The 24,458-nt window shown below is 41.9% G+C and overlaps 1 protein-coding gene across 1 annotated transcript in view; it reads right to left on the bottom strand.

The window, feature by feature from the left end:
* The window catches only part of LOC137330975 (uncharacterized), a 67,421-nt gene that overhangs the window by 6,298 nt on the left and 36,665 nt on the right, over window positions 1-24,458 (bottom strand). The window contains exon 5 of the mRNA XM_067994592.1: window positions 5,130-5,243. Coding sequence (XP_067850693.1) covers window positions 5,130-5,243 — 114 coding nt within the window. The remainder of the gene's footprint in view (window positions 1-5,129; window positions 5,244-24,458) is intronic.

Genomic DNA, 24,458 nt, shown 5'->3' with positions numbered 1-24,458 from the left:
CATCCTTTCTTTTATATTTAATTATCTTATATATATAAAGCCCAGAATCCCCCTTGCCCTCTTTATGGCCTTTTCTACCTGAATTCCCACCTTTAAAGATCCATGGCAGGTCATTTTAATCTTGTCCCACCAGTGGGAAACTGACAGGTTGGGATCAGCCGCCTGTTTTACACCTCGCCCGTTTTTACTTTCAATTTACTTCCGTCAGTTACCTACCAGGCAGCCAATCCGATACCGTCAGTTTCCCCCTATGTCTCTGTACTGGTAGATCTCTCTGCTCCACTCTGCTACAAATCTTACTATTTGGGGTATACTTCCATTCCATGGTCTTCTCCTCCCCCCCACAATGTGTACTACCCCATAATTTTCGTAACAATTCTCATATGTGGCACCTTATCAAATGTCACCCACACAACATTCATTCTCTTTCTCCATATGCTGTGATTTCCTCAAAGAAATTAAGCACGACCTGACCTTTTCAGACCCATGCCAGCTGTCCGTGATTAACCCATGCCTTTCTAAATTTCACCAATATATGGTCTTGAAGGGGAAAAAAATTGCAAGGCCATGAGAAAAGGACAGGGGAATAGGATTAATTGGATAGCTCTTTCAAAGAGCCGGCACAGGCACGATGGGCTAAATGGCCTCCTCTGTGCTATATCATTCTATGATTCCATGGAGGTAAAATTAATTGGGGCATAATTTCCCGGCAGACACATTTCTCTTTTTTGAACAGGGGTATATCATTTTCTATCCTCCAGTCATATGGCACAATTTCCATTTCCAAAGGTTTTTGTAAATTAAAGTCAGAGCATGTGGAGTCAGGGGACAGGTAGCAGAATGGATAGCAAGCTGGCTACAAAACAGAAAACGGAGAATAGGGGTTAAAGGTAGTTACTCAGACTAGCAAAAGGTGGGAAGTGGTGTTCCACAAGGATCGGTGCTGGGACCACTGTTGTTCACCATTTACATAAACGATTTGGACTCGGGAATCGGAAGTATAATTTCAAAATTTGCACACGACACCAAATTGGGGACTATAGTCAATACTGAGGAGGATGCGACAATACACACAAAGACATTAATAAACTTGCAGAATGGGCGCGTAATTGGCAAATGAATTTCAATATAGATAAGTGTGAGGTGGTGCATTTTGGTAGGAAGAATAAGGGGGCCACATACTGCTTGGATAATAAGAGTCTAAATGAGGTAGAGGATCAAAGGGATCTGGGGTACAGATACACAGATCACTAAAAGTAGCGATGCAGGTTAATAAAGCCAAAAAATAAGCAAACCAAGCACTGGGATTCATTTCTAGAGGGTTGGAATTGAAAAGCAGAGAAGTTATGTTAAACTTGTATGGAACCTTGGTTAGACCACACTTGGAGTACTGTGCACAGTCCTGGTCTCCATATTATAAAAAGGATATAGAGGCATTGGAGAAGATACAAAAAATATTTACTAGGATGATACCAGAACTGAGAGATTATACCTATCAGGAAAGATTGAGCAGGCTGGGGCTCTTTTCTTTAGAAAAGAGAAGACTGAGCGGTGACCTGATAGAGGTCTTTAAGATTATGAAAAGGTATGATAGGGTAGACGTAGAGAAAATGTTTCCACTTGCAGGGGAGACCAGAAGTAGGGGCCATAACTATAAGATAGTCACTAATAAATCCAACAGGAAATTCAGGAGAAACCTCTTTACCCAGACAGTGGTTAGAATTTGGAACTCACTACCACAAGGAGTAGTTGAGGCGGCTAGCATAGATGTATTTAAGGGGAAGCTAGATAAACACATTAGGGAGAAAGGAATAGAAGGGTATGTTGCTAGAGTTAGATGAAGGAGGGAGGAGCATAAACACCAGCATGGGCCTTTTGGGCCGAATGGCCTGTTTCTGTGCTGTACGTTCTATGTAATTCATAGTTTTCTTTTGTATTATCCATGCAATATTATATGTCTCTTTTCAAATCTCATTTTTGTTCTAACTTCTCTATCTATCCAGAAAAAACCCACTTTGGATGCACCCCCTTTACTTCTAGTTGGAATGTACTTTGTCTATTTTGCCCACCTTTTTTTTTCAAACATTTAATCTGGGCTGGGTTCCCTTTTATCCCACTGAAATTAGCTAATATCGGCATTTACGCTTCACGCAAAACAAACAGTGTTAATCACATTTACCCACCCTGTTCCCATATTCCTTTATCCCCTATTCAATCTAATATTAAATGTTGGCATAGCCTCTGCCTCAAGCACTAACCCTAGAAGTGAATTCCACAGCTTCACAACTCTCTGTGTAAAGATGTAACTCTTGCCTTCTGCTCTAAATATCCTACATTTAATCTTGTATCTATGGCCCTTTGTTCTCGGCCCCCAACTACTGGAAACAGTCTACTTCCATCTTCCCTTTCCCATCCCTTCATAATAACACTTCTATCATATTGTCCCTTAATCTGCAATATTCTAACAGAAAAAGCCCCAATTTTTCAAGTCCTTCTTCATATTTGTATCTCTTCATACCAGGCTGCATCCTAGTGAACTTGACATCTATTACTCAATCTACTAACTCCTGAAGTCGCTTACAGTCCTTTTCAGAGTTAACCACACTCCCTATTTTGCATTGTCTGTAACTTTTGATATTTGCCCCTTATATCAATCAAATCATAAACACACACACATTCATGCACGGTCTCAGAGTAATGGTCCCAAAACTGACCCATGAGGGACACCATTAATTACATCCCTCCTGTCTGAAAAGCACCCATTAACTATTACTGTTTTCTAACTTATTCATGTACTCTATATAAATAAACCAATTGATAGTTTGAAGTTGTGTCTCATCTCGGTAAAGCACTATTTCAGTTCCATCTTCAGTAATGAGAGGTGAACTCGTGTGGGCAGCACACGTCGTATTGCAGTAGACAATATACAGAGCAAAGGTTCTCCATTTTGACACCTGGGTCATGATATTGTTTAACTAGATATTGGGCAGTAAAAGATGCCCTATGGATCTTAGTCAAAGTCCACAGTTACCAGTAACAATGAACTCAAGAGAATATCTAGCACAAAAATCCAATATTATGACACAAATACAGACCTTGAAATTACACTGTGAATACTGCTATATGAGCATTTGAGTTCATATGAAATTCCTTTGTCTACTTTAACTATTTTAAAGTAAATGGGTTAATGCCTTTATTAAAACAGCAGACAAAAAGATTTCATATAAATGTTTTAGGGATTCATACAATATTCGCAGTGTAATTTCAAAGTTGAAGAGTAAAAGAAGCTAAAAACATGAAAAAAATACACGAAACTGCCCCATTCTATCTGTGTGGCAAATACTGAACAAGTAATTGGTACCAGCATCAATGAATGAAAACATCACAATACTGCATTTCCAACTCTTTAACATTTGGACCTAATTTATCAAAGTTTTGCTGCAGACTTGTATGTCTTTGCTGCACACATGTATGCATGTCTGGCTCATCCTTTTCTTGTTACCTTAATGACTACTTTTAAAAATCAACAACATTAATTATCCCACAAGAATGCTATGCATTTCAAAAATAATTAAATCTGCAGTTCATGTCTATTACCGTAAACACATATAATCCTGCAGAATCTTTGACTTTTCCTTCAGAACATGCACTTTTTCTGCCCAACAAACAGATGGACTATACTTATTGCTTCCAGTGTCCATAATTCATTCATTATCACCAGCTGCTGGAAGCAGATTCCCAATAAGCAGAGAATGAAGCTCTACAGCATTGAAATGAATCCCCATTAATAATATGGCATTAGATGGCGGAAGCTGCTCCTTACAGGCAACTTGAAGGGCTGTAATTTCTTTTAAATTCACATGGACAAGTCTAGTGCCATCTGTTCTTAAACATTCCCCTCCCCCTGACCACCACTGAATTTCCTTCTCTTCATTTTAGTAACTAAAATAGGACAGCTGATCTCAGCCCTTGGGGCAAATATTAACATTTCCTCCCCTCCTTTCCCCACCAACCACTGGCTTGTAGCTCATCCCATGCTGCATCCCACAATGAACAGTTCACATCCTATCTTGAACTCTATACACTTGGCAACTGGTTTCTTTGTGCCCCAGCTGCCAGTTCATTCCAACAAAGCCAATGTTCAACAGCAACTATGATTAAAAAGCTCCTACAGTGAACTATTCAACAGTTTTTGGCACATTTATGCACAAAATAGTGAAACTAAGTAACACTTGCATAGATCTTTAAATTTTAGTGTGTAGTCTCTGTCACAGATGTCACATTCCTCTTTTTCTGATATTGATCTTTTCTTGTCCATATATAGCAATGTTTCAAGGTAACAATACATTTCGGGTTTAAATGACTGACAAAGCACTCAAGTTTCACTCTTAGGGTTTAAGATTTTATCCCAAATCCTAACCATGTTACTGGCTTGTAATTAACTCCAGGATATTCTGCATTCTGCACCTTATATACATTCATACCTTTCTGGAATATGAATTGAAAGAAAATGCAAGAAGCAGAAAGGTAGGAATATATAGTGAAAGTTGAGGAACAATCTTCCCAAATTTAGGTATATCTTTGCATCAATAAAACCAATACATTGAAATATATTAACAGTTTTAAAAAATCTGGAAACAAGAACCTCTACAGATTTATTTACTTAATGAATAATTCCTCCTCCAAGATGCAAAGTCTGATTTATTTTTTTATTTGAAAGTGTAAGGCCTCAATGAAATATGGAAATCTCATTACTATGCAAAAATCTGCTCAATCCTGGAACGAGCTGCCAGAGGCAGTAGTAGAGGCGGGTACAATTTTGTCTTTTAAAAAGCATTTGGACAGTTACATGGGTAAGATGGGTATAGAGGTTATATGGGCCAAGTGCAGGCAATTGGGACTAGCTTAGTGGTATAAACTGGGCGACATGGATATGTTGGGCCGAAGGGCCTGTTTCCATGTTGTAACTTCTATGATTCTATGATTCTATGATAAAACCTACTTAGCTGCAGTTACTTCAGCAGCCAACTCATTTTAACCCCAGACACTTATCAAGAAAACATGGTCCATAATTTTTCCAAACAAAAAAAGATACTAATAAGCTGTTGAGTCAACTAAATGTGCTTTACCTTAAGAATGCTCGAAGTCTTTCATCTCTTCTCCACTTTTTATAAAAAGAATAGGACAGGTATATCAGGATTACACCACCAATGCAACCGAACACAGCTCCAGTCAGTACATCCCTTATCAAGAAAAAAAAGCAAAATAATCTTTGAAGAAATGAAGCGATGCTCAAAAATTACATTGCCAGAAACTCAGCAATGTCTGCATTACATATACTCAGTGAGACTATGCATCTGCACATAAAAATAAACAGTTTCAAACAAAATTACAAACAATTGCCTCTTTTTTTTTAAGAATGACACTACTTCAGTACTTTGAAGGCTGTGATGCTGCAAAGGTACAAGACCTTTCTTTAAAAATCACTGTTCAAACATTACAATAACATATCACAACAAACAGAAAAGGATGCTAGCATTGTGATAGATGTGGAGCTCTCTCCTGTGTCATATCATAAAAGGAATCATTTTATGAATCCACAAACCAAGCCTGAGTTTCATCCACCAGGATCGCATATTGGAAATTGAGGTTTGGGCTCATCACAACTTTCCATCTGTTTGTAAAATTACCATTAAAACATCTTGTTCATATGAAATTGTATCTTAGCCAATGGACTGAATTTAAAATGGATCTCTATCAGTTGCTTCGAAAGGAATTTCTCTTGTGCTTGCCCTGGGGTTCAGTTTTAAGCAATATACAATACTGCTATAGGAAAGCTATCTGTTCAAGAGAAGGCAACTCACCTCTGTTTACATTATGACCTATAAACAATATTTAATCAGGTCAAGGTTGTCTGGCTAGTACTTTCTGCTTGTGAAATGATAATGTGGGCAAGTTTGCCATTGTTTGAAGAAACAGAACTCATTACTAATTGCCATAACCATTAAGGAGGTAGCATAGCTGACAGAATTTGCAAAAATCTTTCATTTTAGGCCTCATAAGAACATAAGAAATTGGAGCAGGAGTAGGCCAATCGGCCCCTCGAGCCTGCTCCGCCATTCAATAAGATCATGGCTGATCTGATCCCAACCACAAATCTAAAGAACACAAGAAGTCGGAGCAGGACCCGGCCACATAGCCCCTGGGCCCTCTCCGCCACCCACAGGGCATTGACCGATCCGAACTCAGCTTCATGTCCAATTTCCTGCCCGCTCCCCATAACCCCTAATTCCCTTTACTTCTAGGAAACTGTCTATTTCTGTTTTAAATTTATCTAATGATGTAGCTTCCACAGCTTCCTGGGGCAGCAAATTCCACAGACCTACCACCCTCTGAGTGAAGAAGTTTCTCCTCATCTCAGTTTTGAAAGAGCAGCCCCTTATTCTAAGATTATGCCCCCTAGTTCTAGTTTCACCCATCTTTGGGAACATCCTTACTGCATCCACCCGATCAAGACCCTTCACAATCTTATATGTTTCAATAAGATCGCCTCTCATTCTTCTGAACTCCAATGTGCACCACGACAGCTGGCTGTTCGCCCTCCCCCTCCAAAATGTTCTGTAGCCGCTCCGAGACATCCTTGATCCTTGCACCAGGGAGGCAACACACCATCCTGGAGTCTCGGTTGCGGCCGCAGAAACGCCTGTCTATTCCCCTTACAATTGAGTCCTCTATCACTATAGCTCTGCCACTCTTTTTCCTCCCAGCCTGTGCAGCAGAGCTACCCGTGGTGCCAGGAAGTTGGCTGCTGCTGCCTTCCCCTGATAAGTCATCCCCCCCAACAGCATCCAAAGTGGCATATCTGTTTGAGAGGGGGATGGACACAGGGGACCCCTGCACTACCTGCCTGCATCTCTTACTCTTCCTGGTGGTCACCCATTCACTTCCTGCCTGTATACCCTTTACCTGCGGTGTGACCAACTCGCTAAACGTGCTATCCACGAGTTTCTCTGCATCGCGGATGCTCCACAGTGAGTCCACCCGCAGCTCCAGCTCCGAGATACGATCGGTCAGTAGCTGCAGGTGGACACACTTCCCGCACACATGGTCGGCAGGGACACTGGTAGTGTCCATGACTTCCCACATCTTGCAGGAGGAGCATATCACGGGTGCGAGGTCTGCTGCCATGACTTGCCTTAGCTGAGTTACCCCTTTTAAATTACGTTGAAATTAGAAAATGTTAACTATACTAGGGACCTAGGATCACTAAAAAAAAAACACTATCTGCTATAAAACCTGCAGATCTTCCCTTTCTTATTACTTTACTTACAGTAAAATCTGATAAACTTCTCTCCAGCGATGGGGCTGCTATCCACATCCCTATCTACTCGGGTGATAGAAATAATTTCTATCATTAATTGAGCAAGTTGTTTGAGAAAGAATGTGAGGGATATATCTGGGTAACAGCCCCAGGATGTTTAATTCACTGAGTTCACAGCTGTGAAATAGAGCTCAGTATTTGCACCTAACTAAAAGATCAAAGGACTCAGGTTCAACTTTCTGAGGAGAAAGGGACTCTGCTTGCACAATCCTGGTGGAAAGCCCCGCCTGCCAGATGTGCACATCGGCAAATTATGGATATGCAACCCATGATTTGTCATCCATTCATTTTAATGGTTGAAAAATCATGGACTAAGTGCCTGCAATTATAGATGTTCCCAGCAGGGGAAGTTCCATGTTGGGAGCACACAAGTGGAAATTTATTTTCAAGACTTCAGAGCACTGTGATTTTCAAGTCAGGAAATTAGTAATGTGTAAGTTAAACATTGCTCTACTATATTCATTTTTTGCTTGTGTGAACCTCTTGTAATAAATTCTTTTTGTAGTTTTGGCCTGATTTATATGGTCTGACAACATAAGTAGGTTCACAACTTGCCGCCTAGGTCAAAAACTGACATTGAAGCTCAGCTGCCCGTGGTAGAAATCCCACGATTTTCATTTCCATTGATTTCAATGGAAAAAAAAGAGGCATATCACAAAATTAATAATTCAAAAGAAAATCCAGCAGAGTTATAGAAAATATAGAGGGGAAGCAAAAAAAGATTAGAAAGGATAAGAACAGGTAGGAAGTCAGGCAGGTAACTCAGAGGGAATAGTAAAGCATATTGTAAACAGATGGAAAGTAAAAGGATAGTAAAAGAAAGGTAATAAGATTAAATAGGAAATCTTTTCCTAGAAAATGGATAGCATAAATACTAAATAGGTGCTTCGCCTCAGTTTTCACAGAAGAGGGACTGTATGTAAGTTTTGAGGGCAGGGGAATGAGCAGGTGACCAGAATTGCTGGGCACCCCTCACATCTCTTGCTGCAAGGTGTTGAGGTGGCCCTTCTTCTGCTGCTTCCTTGCCTTCCTCCTGGCCGTCCTCATCCGATGAGGACTGTTGCTGCTACTTCTGTGCCTCTTCTAAATGCAGGGCTCTCTGTCTGGCGAGGTTTGCAGGATGCAACACTCCACTGTGATGCAGGAGACTCATTGGGGGCATATTGTAGGGAGCCCGCAGACCTGTCGGGACACCTGAATCTCTACTTCAGCATCCCTATGGTGTACTCAATAATGAACCTGTCAATCTCCTGGCTCTGATTATAACTGTGTTGCTCAAGCATAGTGGGGTTGCGGAGGGGTGTCATGAGCCACATGTGTAGTCCCCCAGCAGCCATCTTGCCACGTTTCTGGGAGGGTCAAATATTGGAGTGGGGATGGTGGATTGGCACAGTATAAATGCATAGACAGCAACCTAAGTACTGTGCACGAACTCACATGATCCTGTTTCTGTGATCAGACACTAGCGGGACATTAATGGAGCGGTAGCCTTTTCTATTAATGAATACTGCTGGCTGGTGTTCTGGTGCCCTTATGACAAAGTGTGCAGTCAATGATGCCCTGAATGCACGGGAAGCCAGCCACTACTGCAAATCCACGAGCTCTCTCCTGTTGAATGTTGAGGTCAATGGGGAAGGCGATGTATTGGTCAGCCCTAGCGAACAGCGCATCGGTGGCCTGGTTAATGCAGCTGTGTACTGCAGACTGGGAGATGTGGCTGATGTCCCCAGTAACAGATAGAAGGAACCGGTGGCAAAGAAGTTAAGGGCTGTGGTGACAGCCACTGGCAAAGCATGAACCCCTGGTCCAGCAAGCGGCAGGTCTTGTTGCAGGAAGTCTCCCTGGAGAAACGCAGCCTCCTAAAGCACTGCTGCTCAGTTAGATCCAAGAAAGTGATTCTTGGCCTGTACATCCTGTATGCTGGGTATGGTTTACTACGAGCAGCCCCCCTCACCTGCTGTCTTATGATAGGCCCAGTTGCTGCTGCTCCTCTTCCTCCAAGTGTTCCTTCATTCAAATGAACTACCAATAATAGCATCTGTTACAAGCAGATAAAGCTTATTGAGGGTACTTCATTGGCTGTAAAGCGCTTTGGGACATCCTGAGATCATGAAAAGCGCTATATAAATGCAAGTCGTCATCGTATTAAGGCAAAACAAAATGAGAAAGAAACAATCTGAAAGCTGGCAACTCACCTGGCAATCCAAACAGCACAAAGATCCTGTGATCCTAACAGCTGCAGGTAATGCTGCTTCAGTGGCTCCAAGAGACTGAAGCCACTGTTTTAGTGACGGGATGGGACTGGGCAGGACTTCCACAATTTGTAGTTAAAATGGCGTTGAGGGTCCCCATTACATCATAGGACATGCATTCATGAGGCCTCCGGCTGTCTGTGGTAGGCACCTTGGTCGACACTGAAAAGTGTACGGTTAATATGGCGGCAGACGGGTACTTACAGAAAGTACTCTACCGCTATTTTAACCACCTGCCCTCCCATTCCAGTCAGGCTGGCAGGGTTAAAATAGGGGCTTTAGGGTTTCAAATAGACAAAACTTTAAAAGTGAAAGCACAAGTTGATAATTGTTTTTTTTTTAAATTGGGATTCTAAACGTTATTAGTAGGTGTTTAGAGTACAAAAGCAAATAGTTAGTGCTAAATGCATACAAATCGTTAGCTAGGCCGCAGAAATTGTGCGCAGTTTTGGCAACTCTAGGAAGGATGTCAAGGACATAGAAAGGATTCAGAAGAGATTCACTAGGATGACAGCAGAAATGAGAGGCTTTGATTATGAGGAGACATTAGAGAATCTGGAACTTGTGGGAAAAAAGAGAGGTTAAGAGTTCTGATAGAGGAGTTCAAAGCTGTGAGAGGTTTTTCCAAAGGTAAGGGAAAAACTACTTAGAGTCATAGAGTCATAGAGTCATAGAGTTATACAGCACGGATAGAGGCCCTTCGGCCCATCGTGTCCGCGCCGGCCATCAGCCCTGTCTACTCTAATCCCATATTCCAGCATTTGGTCCGTAGCCTTGTATGCTATGGCATTTCAAGTGCTCATCCAAATGCTTCTTGAATGTTGTGAGGGTTCCTGCCTCCACAACCCTTTCAGGCAGTGAGTTCCAGACTCCAACCATCCTCTGGGTGAAAAAGTTCTTTCTCAAATCCCCTCTAAACCTCCCGCCTTTTACCTTGAATCTATGTCCCCTTGTTATAGAACCCTCAACGAAGGGAAAAAGCTCCTTAGTATCCATCCTATCTGTGCCCCTCATAGTTTTGTACACCTCAATCATGTCCCCCCTCAGCCTCCTCTGCTCCAAGGAAAACAAACCCAATCTTCCCAGTCTCTCTTCATAGCTGAAGCGCTCCAGCCCTGGTAACATCCTGGTGAATCTCCTCTGCACCCTCTCCAAAGCGATCACATCCTTCCTGTAGTGTGGCGACCAGAACTGCACACAGTACTTCAGCTGTGGCCTAACCAGTGTTTTATACAGCTCCATCATAACCTCCTTGCTCTTATATTCTATGCCTCGGCTAATAAAGGCAAGTATCCCATATGCCTTCTTTACCACCTTATCTACCTGTTCCGCCGCCTTCAGGGATCTGTGAACTTGCACACCAAGATCCCTCTGACCCTCTGTCTTGCCTAGGGTCCTCCCATTCATTGTGTATTCCCTTGCCTTGTTAGTCCCTCCAAAGTGCATCACCTCGCACTTTTCCGGGTTAAATTCCATTTGCCACTGTTCCGCCCATCTGACCAACCCATCTATATCGTCCTGCAGACTGAGGCTATCCTCCTCGCTATTTACCACCCTACCAATTTTTGTATCATCAGCGAACTTACTGATCATACCTTTTACATTCATATCCAAGTCATTAATGTAGACCACAAACAGCAAGGGACCCAGCACCGATCTCTGTGGTACCCCACTGGCCACAGGCTTCCAGTCACAAAAACAACCTTCGACCATCACCCTCTGCCTTCTGTCACTAAGCCAGTTTTGTATCCAAAGTGCCAAGGCACCCTGGATTCCATGGGCTCGTACCTTCTTGACCAGTCTCCTGTGGGGGACTTTATCGAAGGCCTTACTGAAATCCATGTATACCACATCCACTGCGTTACCCTCATCCACACGCCTAGTCACCTCCTCAAAAAATTCAATCAAATTAGTCAGACATGATCTTCCCTTGACAAAGCCATGTTGACTATCCCTGATTAATCCTTGCTTCTCCAAGTGGAGACTAATTTTGTCCTTCAGAAATTTTTCCAATAATTTTCCTACCACTGATGTTAGGCTCACTGGCCTGTAGTTCCCCGGTTTTTCCCTACTCCCCTTCTTGAATAATGGTATTACATTAGCGGTTCTCCAGTCCTCTGGCACATCCCCAGTGGCCAGAGAGGTTCTGAATATATGTGTCAGAGCCCCCGCAATCTCCTCCTTTGCCTCACACAGTAGCCTGGGATACATTTCGTCCGGGCCTGGGGATTTATCCATTTTTAGGCCTGCTAAAACCGCCAATACCTCCTCCCGCTCGATGTTAATATGTTCGAGTATATCACAGTCCCCCTGCCGTATTTCTATGTCTACATCGTCCTTCTCCATCGTGAAAACAGATGCAAAAAATTCATTTAGAACCCCTCCTACATCTGCCGGCTCCACACACAGATTGCCATTTTTGTCCCTAATGGGCCCTATTTTTTCCCTAGTCATCCTCTTACCCTTAATATACTTATAAAACATCTTAGGATTTTCCTTTATTTTGCTCGCCAGTGTTATTTCATGGCCCCTCCTTGATCTCCTAATTTCTTTTTTAAGTATCCCCCTGCACTTTTTGTACTCCTCTAGGGCTTCCTCCGTCTTTAGCCTTTTGTATCTGCCAAAAGCCCTCCTTTTTTTCCTAATCCATTCTCGTATATCCCCTGACATCCAAGGTTCCCTGGAGTTCTTGGAACCACCCTTGACCTTTACGGGAACATGTTGCCATTGTATGGTCTCAATCTCCCTTCTGAAAGACTCCCATTGCTCCGATGCGGATTTTCCTACAAGCAGCTGATCCCAGTCCATTTTGGCCAGATCCTGCCTTATCCTATTAAAATCGGCCTTCCCCCAATTTAGAACCTTTATTTCCGGCCCCTCCCTGTCCTTTTCCATGACCACCTTAAATCTCACCGAATTATGGTCACTGTCATCAAAGTGCTCACCTACTAGCACTTCTTCCACTTGGCCGGCCACATTCCCTAGAATTAGGTCCAGTACCGCCCCCTCTCTTGTAGGACTTTCTACATGCTGGCTCAAAAAGCTCTCCTGGATGCACGTTAAGAATTTTGTACCCTCTAAGCCTTTTACACTCTGAGTATCCCAGTTAATATTGGGGAAGTTGAAATCCCCCACTATTATTACTTCCACTGATCGGTGATATAATGGGTGAATTTCCGTGCTGGTTCTCCCGCTCATCCACTGAAAATTCAGCAGAAAGTCGCAGAGACCCCAGAAAAATAGCATAAAAGGCATTTACGGTGTTTATCTGGGGCTTCCTAGGATCTTCCACCGTAGTTACAGCAGACAGTTGGGAGAACCCCTGTGGAAATTCAACTCCATTATAAGTAGCATCTTAAAGTCAATTTTTAATTTTAAAGCATCAAGTTTGTCCCTGTATGAAAGTGGTTCTTCAATACTGACTCTCAAACACTGCTGTACAAATTGCAATATTTACATTTCAGCTGGATCAATTTGAAACTGTGCAAGTACAAGCTCATGCAGTTCTAGTCTCCTGGCTACTAAGGTTGAAACCATCTGATTTGGTGCCTCGGACAATAGGGGGATCCTATTTCTATTCAGAGCTTGCCACTCTCCTTTGCCATTGAATTGCTACTCTTTCCTTCCTTTTCACCTCTGCATAATCACTGAGGAAATGCATCCACTGGGAAAAAGATGAAGTGTTCACAGCTGACAAAGCACCGCTAACAATCTCTCCACAGCGATCAATGGCTGTTCTCAGTGAGAGGAAATCATCCACTTTGAAACCTGTGTTTAATCTGTAGATGAAACATTAATAATGGATGATTTATTGCTAAGAACTAGGTACTGAAGGAGTACTCTGTATATTAAACTGAAGTTGTATGAAGCTTAGAGTTTTCCTTTAATGAAAGCTACTACAAGCAGAGATGGTCCTTAAAGACTCCTCAGTAGGTCGGGAGTCATTACTTGCCTCTCCAAAATTGAGTGGCCACCATCTTTAAAGCCACCTTTGTGGCAAATGTGGAGACATTCTGTTTCCACAGGACCATTTTAGCTTGAAACACAATGTTCTGAAGCACTGAGTTACAGAACTAGGGTGATGATTAATTCTATGACTAGATCTATTAAAATAAATGAGACAGAATTCGGCCAGGCAACAAAAACAAACAGCTCTTATCATTTAAACATGTTGCATGTTGTCACTATGATTTCAGTAAACAGTAATGACGCATAGTTCCCCCAATAGTTCTGTTGGTAAGCATGCAGCCTACGTTGGAATTGAGCCGGACCAGCCTAAAAGGTTCCAGATTCAATCCGTAGTCTGTGCTCAGTTAACTTATCTCAGTTGGAACAAGATATAGGGCTCTGGTGAGACCACACCTGGAGTACTGTGTACAGTTTTCGTCTCCTTACCTAAGAAAATATATATTTGCCTTAGAGGGGGTCCTACAAAGGTTCACTAGATTGATTCCTGGGATGAGAGAGTTGTCCTATGAGGAGAGATTGAGTACAATGGGCCTATACTCTGGAGTTTAGAAGAATGAGAGATGATCTCATTGAATCGTATAAAATTCTTAAGAGGGCTTAACAGGGTAGATACTGAGGTTGTTTCCCCTGGCTGGAGAGTCTAGAGCCAGGGGTCATAGTCTCAAGATAAGGGGGCAGCTGTTTAGGACTGAGATGAGGAGCAATTTCTTCACTCAGAGGGTTGTGAATCTTTGGAATTCTCTACCTCAGAGGGCTGTGGATGCTGAGTCGTTGAGTATATTCAAGGCTGAGGTCGATAGATTTTTGGACTCTAGGGGAATCAAGGGACATGGGGATCGGGCAGGAAAGTGGAGTTGAGGTCGAAGATCAACCATGATCTTATTGAATGGTGGAGCAGGCTCGAGGGGCCGTATGGCCTACTCCTGCTCCTATTTCTTACATTCTTAGTGGGGTCACCACAATTGGTCTCAGCACTCCGACTAGAGAGGGATGGAGGAAAAAAAAAGCATCCAAGGCTCCTATAACTGATTGTTATCCGGCAATTCCCTCAAGAAAAGGCAAACATGTGAATGTTAGCTGAGGGTAGTATCAGGTTTATCCCTCTCCCACACTCCAAGAGGCTGCTGGTACCAGATGTAAGCCTTGGATCAGCGGTAGTACTCTCGCTTCTGAATCAGAAGGTTAGAGGTTCAAGCCCCCACTCCAGAAACTTAAACAGATAATCTGGGCTGACACATCAGTGCAGTGCTGAGGGAGTGCTGCACCGTCAGAGGTGCCATCGTTTGGATGAGATGTTAAACCGAGGCCCCGTCTGCTCTCTTGGGTGGATGTACAAGATCCCATGGCACTCTTCAAAGAAGAGCAGGGGAGTTCATAGAATCACAGAATCTTACAACACAGAAGGGTCATTCAGCCCATCGTGCCTGTGCTGGCTCTTTGAAAGAGCTATCCAATTAGTCCCACTCCCCTGCTCTTTCCTCATAGCCCTGCAATTTTCTCCCCTTCACATATTTATCCAATTCCCTTTTGAAAGTTACTACTGAATCTGCTTCCACCATCCTTTCAGGTAATGCATTCCAGATCACAATAGTTCACTGCATTAAAAAAAATTCTCATCTTGCCTCTAGCTCTTTTGCCAATTATCTTAAATCTATGACCTCTGGTTACCTTTAAATCTGTGTCCTCTAGTTCTCCCAATGTCCTGGCCAATATTAATTTCTCAGCCAACATCACTGAAACAGATTATCTGGTCATTTATCTCATTGCTGCTTATGGGACCTTACTGTAGGCAAATTAGCTGCCGTGTTCCCTACATTACAATAGTGACTACACTTGAAAAAAGTATTGGTAGCCTGTAAAGCGCTTTGAAACACCCTGAGGTGCTATATAAACACAAGTTCCTTCTTAAGCCCTAAAACCGCAAAACTCTGTTCCCGGTATGGAGTCTCATTTGACCGAAGCAAGATCAGAGAATTGAGGGCAGAGTCGATCTTCACATCAGATCCTCACATTTATGCTCGCAACAACTCTTGAAATATCAAGCCATAAATATTCTTCCTCTGAAACAGCATGAGCTGAAAATTGATTTCATTAGCAGCATATGGACTGCAGTATTGTAGCGGCCTCCACTCATAGGAGTACAGTAGTGTAGTGGTTATGTTACTGGACTAGTAATCCAGAGGACGAGACTTCAAATACCACCATGGCAGTTTGAGAATTTGACTTCAGTTTTAAAAAGCTGGAATCAGTAAAAGTGACCATGATGTTTTTGGATTGTTGTAAAACCCCAACTGGTTCACTAGTGTTGAAGGAAACCGGCCGTCCTCATCCAGTCTGGTTTATATGTGACTCCAGTCTCACAACAGCATCGTTGACTCTTGGCTGCCCTCTGAAGTAACCTAGCAAGCCACTCGATTGTATCAAATAGAAGAAGGCCCACCACTATCTTCTTAAGGCAACTAGGGATGGGCAATAAATGCTGACCTTGCCAACATCGCTCACATCCTGAGAATTAATGTGTTTTTTAAACTTGAAATCATACATAAACGGGAAGCATATGATTAAACAGATCTGGGAAAATTAAACAATTTTATAGAAATTAACTATTCAATCCCCAATGTGAGATGTGGAAATGTATCTGCGTATTGAGTCACTAAAGGGGAAGCTTATGGATCAGTTATATAACTGGTTTTGGGTCGATGCTGTTTAATTATATGCTTCCTGTTTATGTATAATCTCAATTTTTAAAGAACAAGTCACTACATTACTATAGACCATATGCTGCTAATGTAATCCACTTTCAGCTCATGCTGTTCTGATAGAGTATTCATGGTTTGATATTTTCGATATAAAAATTTAAATCATAAATTACTCAGAATATATACTGACTTCTTTCCAAGATCATCACTCAATGAACTTGCATATTCCAAATGTTAATCCTTTAGTTTGTACATCATATATCAACAACATGGTACGCCCTGGCAGCCACGATGCTGCTAGCAAAAGATATAAACCCCAAGACAGAATAAAGCCCTATTTCAAAACACTGAAGTGAAGTCAAGGCAGCACTGGAATGAAATCTTGTCATCTTGATGATCGAATGACTGTTACAAAAACAAATCAGGCTTCACTCTTGCAGCTCACAGCATAATTTGAACCCCTCCACAAAGCCTTGCAAGTCCTTCCAAATATCAATTATTACTCACATTATAAAATGCATATGACCTACTCTTTTACACTATTTTTTTTTTAAGTTGCAGGAATGAAACATTACTCAAAGGAAATAATGGAATGTATTGATAAAGGAAATGTAGTGGATGTTGTGTATAAGCATTTTCAAAAGGCATTTGATAAGGTGCTGCATAGGAGGCTTGTGGATAAAATTAAGGGGTGCGGTATTAAAGGGACTGTGGCAGTGTGGATAGGAAGTTGATTACAGGACAAAAAAAAGAGTAGCGCTTAATGGATTTTTTTGGATTGCAGGGATATAAACAGTGGTGCCTTCCAGGGGTTAGTGTTAGGACCACTGCAGGTATCTCTTTGTATGAGTGATATGGACTCAGGTATAGGGGGCACAATATTGAAATTTGCAGACAACACAAAAATAGGGACCATGGTTAATCATAAAGAGAAGTGCAACCAACTTCAAGATTACATAGACAGATTAATAGATCAGGTTAATAGACATCAGATGAAACTTAATGCTGAGAAGTGTGAGGTAATACATTTGGAAGGAAGAATAAGGAGAGGAAATATACATTAAATAGTATTTTCTGACAATGTCTGGCAATGGACAAGGATCCTTTTCATCAGCATGTACTCAGGAAATTACCCCAAAGTATATAGGTAAAGGAAATGTGGTGGACATTGTATATATAGATTTTCAGAATGCATTTGATAAGGCACATAAAGAGGATGCATGAATAGGGAGATGGTGATGGCTAGGGGACATAATGCAAAGATTAGGGGTAAACAGATATTTTATAGATTGTCAAGATGTGTTTAGTGTTGTGTCCTAGGCTTCTGTGCTGGGACTTCTTTTGTCTTCCAATTATACAAATAGCTTTGGCATAGTACTCCATGAATAGTGTCAAAATAGATAAAGATAAAGTTGAAAAAGATCTGGGAGTCTTAGTAGACTTAACAGTCAATGTGTCCAACCAATGCAGAGGAGCAATCAACAAAGCCAAAATATTAAAATGTATAATCAAAACAGTAGAATACAAGTCAGGCGAAAACCTGATCAAATTGTATACTGTAATAGTCAGACCACGCCTTGAGTACTGGGTCCAGTTCTGATCACTGAGACACAAGACAGACATTCAATGACTGAAGTCAATGCAGAGAAGAGCCATGAGACTGATCTCCAGTGTTGATCCTTAGAGAAATTTGGTGCATGAAAAAGGTGAACTTACAGAGGGATATAAAATGGTAAACAGTGTGGAAAAGGTGAATCTGTAAAATTACTTTAAATTAAATTGCAGGAGTAAGATAAGGGATCATAGGTTCAAATTGGTAAAAGGCAAATTTAGAACTGATTGCAGGAAAAAGTGATTAATAAATTGATTTGAGGATATGAACCGTTTTTAAATAATTACACTGGTAACCTTTATGCCCCACAAATGCCTTAGTTAGATATCACTTTCAAACCTAGCACAAAGGATGATGGTAATGGTTGTTGGAGGCCTATCATCTCAGCCCCAGAACATCGCTGCAGGAGTTCCTCAGGGCAGTATCCTAGGCCCAACCATCTTCAGCTGCTTCATTAATGACCTTCCCTCCATAATAGGGTCAGAAGTGGGACTGTTCGCTGATGACTGCAGTGTTCAGTTCCATTCGCAACCCCTCAAACTCAATGAAGCAGTCTACGCCCGCGTGCAGCAAGACCTGGACAACATCCAGGCTTGGGCTGATAAGTGGCAAGTAACATTTGCACCGGACAAGTGCCAGGCAATGAACACCTCCAACAAGAGAGAGTCTAACCACCTCCCCTTGACATTCAACGGCATTACCATCACCGAATACCCCACCATCAACATTCTGGGGGTCATCATTCCTTCATCGTCGCTGGGTCAAATCCTAGAACTCTCTACCTAACAGCACTGTGGGAGAACCTTCACCACACGGACTGCAGCGGTTCAAGAAGGCGGCTCACCACCACCTTCTCAAGGGCAATTATGGATAGGCAAAAAATGCCGGCCTTCCCAGCGACGCCCACATCCCATGAATGAATAAAAAAAACTTTACAACCATAAAGGACTGTATTTTCATTTACAATAACAAACCTTCAAATTTTATTAAAAAAGCGTTCTAAAAACTTGAGGCACTTCCTCTGGATCAGTACTACAGCACCATCCAAATTTGCCACTGTAGCCTACAATGTACAGATACAAAGCGTGCAAAGTGTACAGCACTGTTACCTTTAAAGCTGATGCAATACTGGACAACTTCACATTTTCACTCAGCTGTTGAAAATACAAACTGCACAATGTAAAAATGTCAACACCCACTCAGTGTTGAACCTTTGCGTCACATTTAATCTAAACTGAAGCAGATGTGGACTCAAATGTACTCTATAAACAAACTCCCGATTCACAGAAAAGTTGTGTAAATTTTCAGTGAAGAGGGCTTACTCTACTTTTAGATATGTTTTGCGCAATTTAACTATCCACAATGAATTTCAAATAAAATCAATGTGACCATTATATAATCTTACTCATTTTCATGCCATATGCATAATGACTCATTGTTGCATGTGTCTAAACTGTTGGAACACAAATGCATTTAAACTTCATTGCTAGTCTGTCTGTGCAGCCATACAGAAATGAAAACAAATGGTGAAATTTTAAAGTGACTTTTGTTAATGTGGATCAAATAAATGTAAAATGGATATTATTTCTTAAAAGAAAACCTATTGGATGATGGCTGTAATTAGCTGGAACAATTCTGAATGCTATTTCCATTCTTATTAAAAGCACCTTTGTATAATGTCACTTTTCCATAAGAACGGGAATCATATTCCAGAGAATAGTCCACTTCATCTGCTCCTTCTGGGTGATATCCCATGATATCATGTATGTCATAATTGTGTTCAATGTCAAAATAATCATAACAAAATGGTGAAAGGGGGATATTGTGTGTTGTGTCAAACTGTCCAGCAGTGAAGCTTAGTGTTCATTAATTCTTAAGATGCTCCATAAGATTGTGTCCTAAGAATCTGCATAAAGGTGACTTATACAACAATTGCGACAGTAATTCTATTCAACCAAAATGAATATTTATAAATGAACATACTGTATGCAAATCTAAAAACCTCAACTGTCAGCACCAGCAACAGTATTCTATATTCATTTCAGTTTACAATGTGTCATTCTAATTAGTCTACTGGGAACGTTGGCTCCTGACTTTTTCTGTAGTCTATATATTTTCCGCTCCTCTCTCTCTCCCCCCCCCCCCCCCCCACCCCGCCCCCACTACTGATTTACCAATTTTGTTAATTTTTCAGACAAGTTGGCACTGCAGCGGTCACTAAACTCAAATGAAGTTTCATAATTAAAGATGTGAAAACCTTTTCTCTTCAAAAAGTCATTAAAAAAAACATTGGCCAAGTACCTTATGTATTCAACCATATCCAATACTGAAGGGCTGTATACATTGTCCAAATTAGCTGTCATTCAGATTTAAAGGAACTCATTTTACTGTGGTGTCACTTTCCCTCAACTCGGAGATTAGGCAGATTACTTTAGGTCATACTTTTCAGTCAATAATAAATTCTGCATTCAATTTGAACACCTGGACTGTTTTCCCAATGACTATTCTGCTGGGATATATATTGTGTGCAATATATTCATATAATTGGAAGGCCTATCATGATGTTGCTCATGGTGAATCAGAAGATACACCAGAGGAGACTATCGGGTTGGATGCCGATAGTTGGGAGGCCTGAACCTCTTTCGGGTTCGGGCCTCACTAATATTTACTCGCTGAGCTATGGGCGTCAAACAGGCAACTCATCAGTCTGTTGAGGAACAAAATCGGCTAGCTACTGCATGCAGCTGAATGCCTGCTAAGGCTTGTTGGGGGGTAATGGATGTTCCTCCTGACCCCAAAAAAATATTTAAAAGAACAATAAACTTACCTTTTGGGAGAGACCTTCAGTGGCCCCTTTAAGGACCGCTGGTTAGGTCTCTCAAGGCTTAGAGAAATTGGGACTGACGTGCACCGTGCATGTTTCTCCCATTTCACCTTAAAAGTTTCAGTGGGGCCCTACAACAGGCACAGAACCCAATTTGCATATTTAAACAGTCTCCCACCTGTTTCGGGTGATTGGCTGGCTGTCAGGAGGGAAAACAGCTGGGAATCAGAGAGGAGAGAGGGAGGGAGGGAGAGATCGGGGCCGTGGAGGACATGGTGGGTTGGGGGGGTGGGGGGTGGGTTTGATGCCAGAGGCAGCCATCAAGTGAGGTCTCCACCATGGCCGGGGGGGATCTCGGCCATTGCAAGAGGGGGGTCTCAACCATCGGGGGGGGGTGGGGGTGGTATCGACGTGAATGCTGGTTTAATATCCTAACCAGTAATTTCTGAGATGGGGTGGTTGAGGTTGAATAAGAGTTTGTGATCCTATGCCAAAATTTCTGCCCAGTGGTGGGGGGGAGAAGGTTTGTTGTCCTAACCTGGAATTTCTGCTATGTGTTTGTGGTTCTATGCAGTGGGGATGCATTTGGCCTTATGGTCATTTTTTGGGGGGTTGTTCCCGGATGTATACTCATTGGCTTGGTTCCCAATCTTTACTTAGTAGGTGGGTTTTGATTTTTATTTTTTTGCTCAGTTGAGTGGGGGCAACATTTATTATTCTACCGGGGGATGTAGAAAGTGATGCAACGGTGGTGCTGCGGGGGAAGAGATTTCTTTTCATTGGTTGCAGTTTTTCCGAGTTGACCTCCCATGGTATCACATATGGGGAGTCTAAACCAATGCAACTTTTCACATTTCAGGGAGACATTTGAACCAAGACAGAGAGGGGAGGGGTAAGAGAAAGGGAGAGTGTGAGAACAGTGAAGGCAGACTGAGTGAGGGGGAAAGGAAGGGTAAGGAAGGGAGAGACAGTGAGGGGGTGGAGTGGGGAGGGGAGAGAGGGTGAGGACATGGGATGGGTGGGGTGAAGGAGAAATGAAGGGAGAGGAGAGAGAAAAGGAAAGAGGATGGTAGGAATAGAGAGGGAGCAGGAGGAGGAGAGAGGGAGAGAAGGTGATGAGGTGGAGGAGAGAAGTGATTTCATGATCAGTGCAATGTAAGTAACATTCATTTTTTGAACTTCCTAAGAGCACCAGCACTAATTAATTAGCATTAAAAGATGAAAACCATAACGGATGTCCCTGGCAGTTATATTCCGCTGCATATGGGAAATGTGGTGGATTCAATCAAAGGGCCTGTCAATCACTGCTGAGGAAAAAGAAGAACCTTTAAGAACTCTGGTGTGGAAAATATATTTATCAGAGCAGATATGACAGAGAAGGAGAAAATTAGAGAAAGGGTTGAAGTATTTACTGGAAGTGGGGTGGGAAGAAACACAATCCAAGTAGTTGTAGGAGTCCGAGCTTATTGCCAAAGATGGTCAGAGAGAGAAAGCCAGAAAAAGGGAAGCGATGGACCTCACAAAGGAAAGAATGGATGAGAATTAGAAACACATTTGGAGTTCTATAATTTTTATTAGCAAAACAGCCAAGTTCTAATAAAATGTTATGATTCTTTCAAGTAATTTGACTGTAGAATATTCCAATATTTCAGCTGTTATCATTCTTAAAAATATAAGCTGGTGCACATACTCAACATTGATTCAGGATGTCAATAATTGATTATTTTCAGTTTATTTAATTTAATTGAGTGATGACTGGATGAGTGAATACAGACCCAACACAAACAACTCTCAGCCAAACATTTGCCTGAGAGAACTGAAAGACCAACTGCAATACTTGAGCTTTTCTTGAGATGTGTCAATCACAGGTTTAAAGGGCCAAATGCTCTGCATGAATCTCGCCTGTTTTATTGGCGAGTTTGAGAAGCCATGGGAAACCCATGCAGGTAAGGTAAAATTCGTTTCAGGTTCAGAATCCACAAAAAATTACCTACCTTAAGTATTTGAAGTTGGTAAATTGCCCCTTTAACGATCCACCTGCCAGCATTAATAGGGGACACAACTTCCGGGTTTCGGATGAGGGCGCTAAACCCGGAAGTGGGGGCGTTGGAACTGGGTCGTGGTCCCGCTGATGAAACCGACAATTTTTACTGCCCACCCACCCCGGGGGTTAAAATTACCCCCCAGGAGGTCAGTATGACACTTATAGGAAATGCATCCCATATGCAAGACTTTTAATTTACTGGCAGATCACTTGAGATATTGCTCACAGAGAGTCCGGGGTTTTAGAAGAAGAGTATTATGCCAAGTAGTTTTCTAATTTTTTCTTGGCATGTGGGTGTGCTGGTAATGCTGCATTTTTATTGCTCATCCCTAATAGGCCGTCTCCTTGAACCACTGCACTCATTATGGTGATGGTGGTAGTAGGGAATTCAAGGATTTTGACCCAGCAACAATGAAGGAATCGCAATATACTTACAAGTCAGGCCGATGTGTGACTTGAAGATTAACGTGGAGGTGATGGTGTTCCTGTGCTATTGTATTATGAGGGACACATTTAGCAGCATTGAGGGAAGTCGTGGGACTGGGGGCACTTGGAATGGGTCTCAAGATCCAGTAGTAATATGAGGTGGAGGTCCCAGGATCTGGGAACACTGGGAAGAGGGTTCTGGGAATACTGCAGAGGATGTTCTGGGAACCCAGAGGCAGATCCTTGGATCTGGGATTACGAAGTGAACCATTATGGGATCAGTGAGCAATTGGGGAATGAGGTCCCAAGATCCTGGAGTTTTGTGAGTGGTCTAGGGACCAGAAAACACTGAGAATGTGGTCTAGGGAATTGAGGGCATTGAGAAGGGTATGGAGATCTAGAAGTCGGGGGGGGGGGGATATCATGGGGAGAGGGGCCATCATGTCCAATCAGAATGGGTAGGGGATTTGGAAGCATCTGGGCAACTGGAGTCTTGTGAGGGCTAGGGGCCCAGGACAATGGGAGCCAAACTGCACTTGGCTCCTTTTGAATGATTAGGAACCAAGTCCCACCATGTTCCCACTTGTCAATCTCCTCTCCCAACCTGCCCATAGACTTCTTTGTGCTGGCAGGCACCAGCCTCCCCTGAATTCCCTATCATCAGTGAGTTCTTGTCTTTACATTCCTACCTTAAAGGACTAAGCGAACTAGCCAATTTACAGTTTTTAAAAACATAGATTTTCATTAAAAACCAAAATTACACCTTAAAACAGTCAATAGTTCATTGTTTATTCAGTTTCCACATTTTTAATATTTAAAAAATTGCCCATAAGCCCCAAGAATAATTCAAAACAGAATAATTTTTTAACTGGATTTTTCAGCAGAGCAATGTGACTTGCTGTGATTGAAATGGACCAAATCCAATCAAGAGAATCCCAATAACTCAAGACTCATTTTCCTATTGGGTTTAAATAACTTGGAAAAACAAGCCAAGATCCTCTTCAAACTTTTGAGGGAAACAAATGAAATACATTCTTGATAAAGAATTTTTGTTGTCAACTGTCAACAGACTGCAGGTGCTGCTAATCACAGATGTGTTAATCACTGGCATGGTTTAAGTCAGCAGTTCATAATAGGAAAGGAGCAATTTTTAATATTTTAAATATAAGACTTGCCTGAAATAAAACTTTGAGAATTCAATCTCCAGTTTGTTTCAAAATCTTTTGGAAGAAGCAAAGAAACTTGCAAATT

This window comes from Heptranchias perlo, chromosome 1 (genome assembly GCF_035084215.1).
Source record: "Heptranchias perlo isolate sHepPer1 chromosome 1, sHepPer1.hap1, whole genome shotgun sequence".
In the NCBI taxonomy this organism is placed as follows: domain Eukaryota; kingdom Metazoa; phylum Chordata; class Chondrichthyes; order Hexanchiformes; family Hexanchidae; genus Heptranchias; species Heptranchias perlo.
This window is presented reverse-complemented; position numbering and strand designations above follow the sequence as displayed.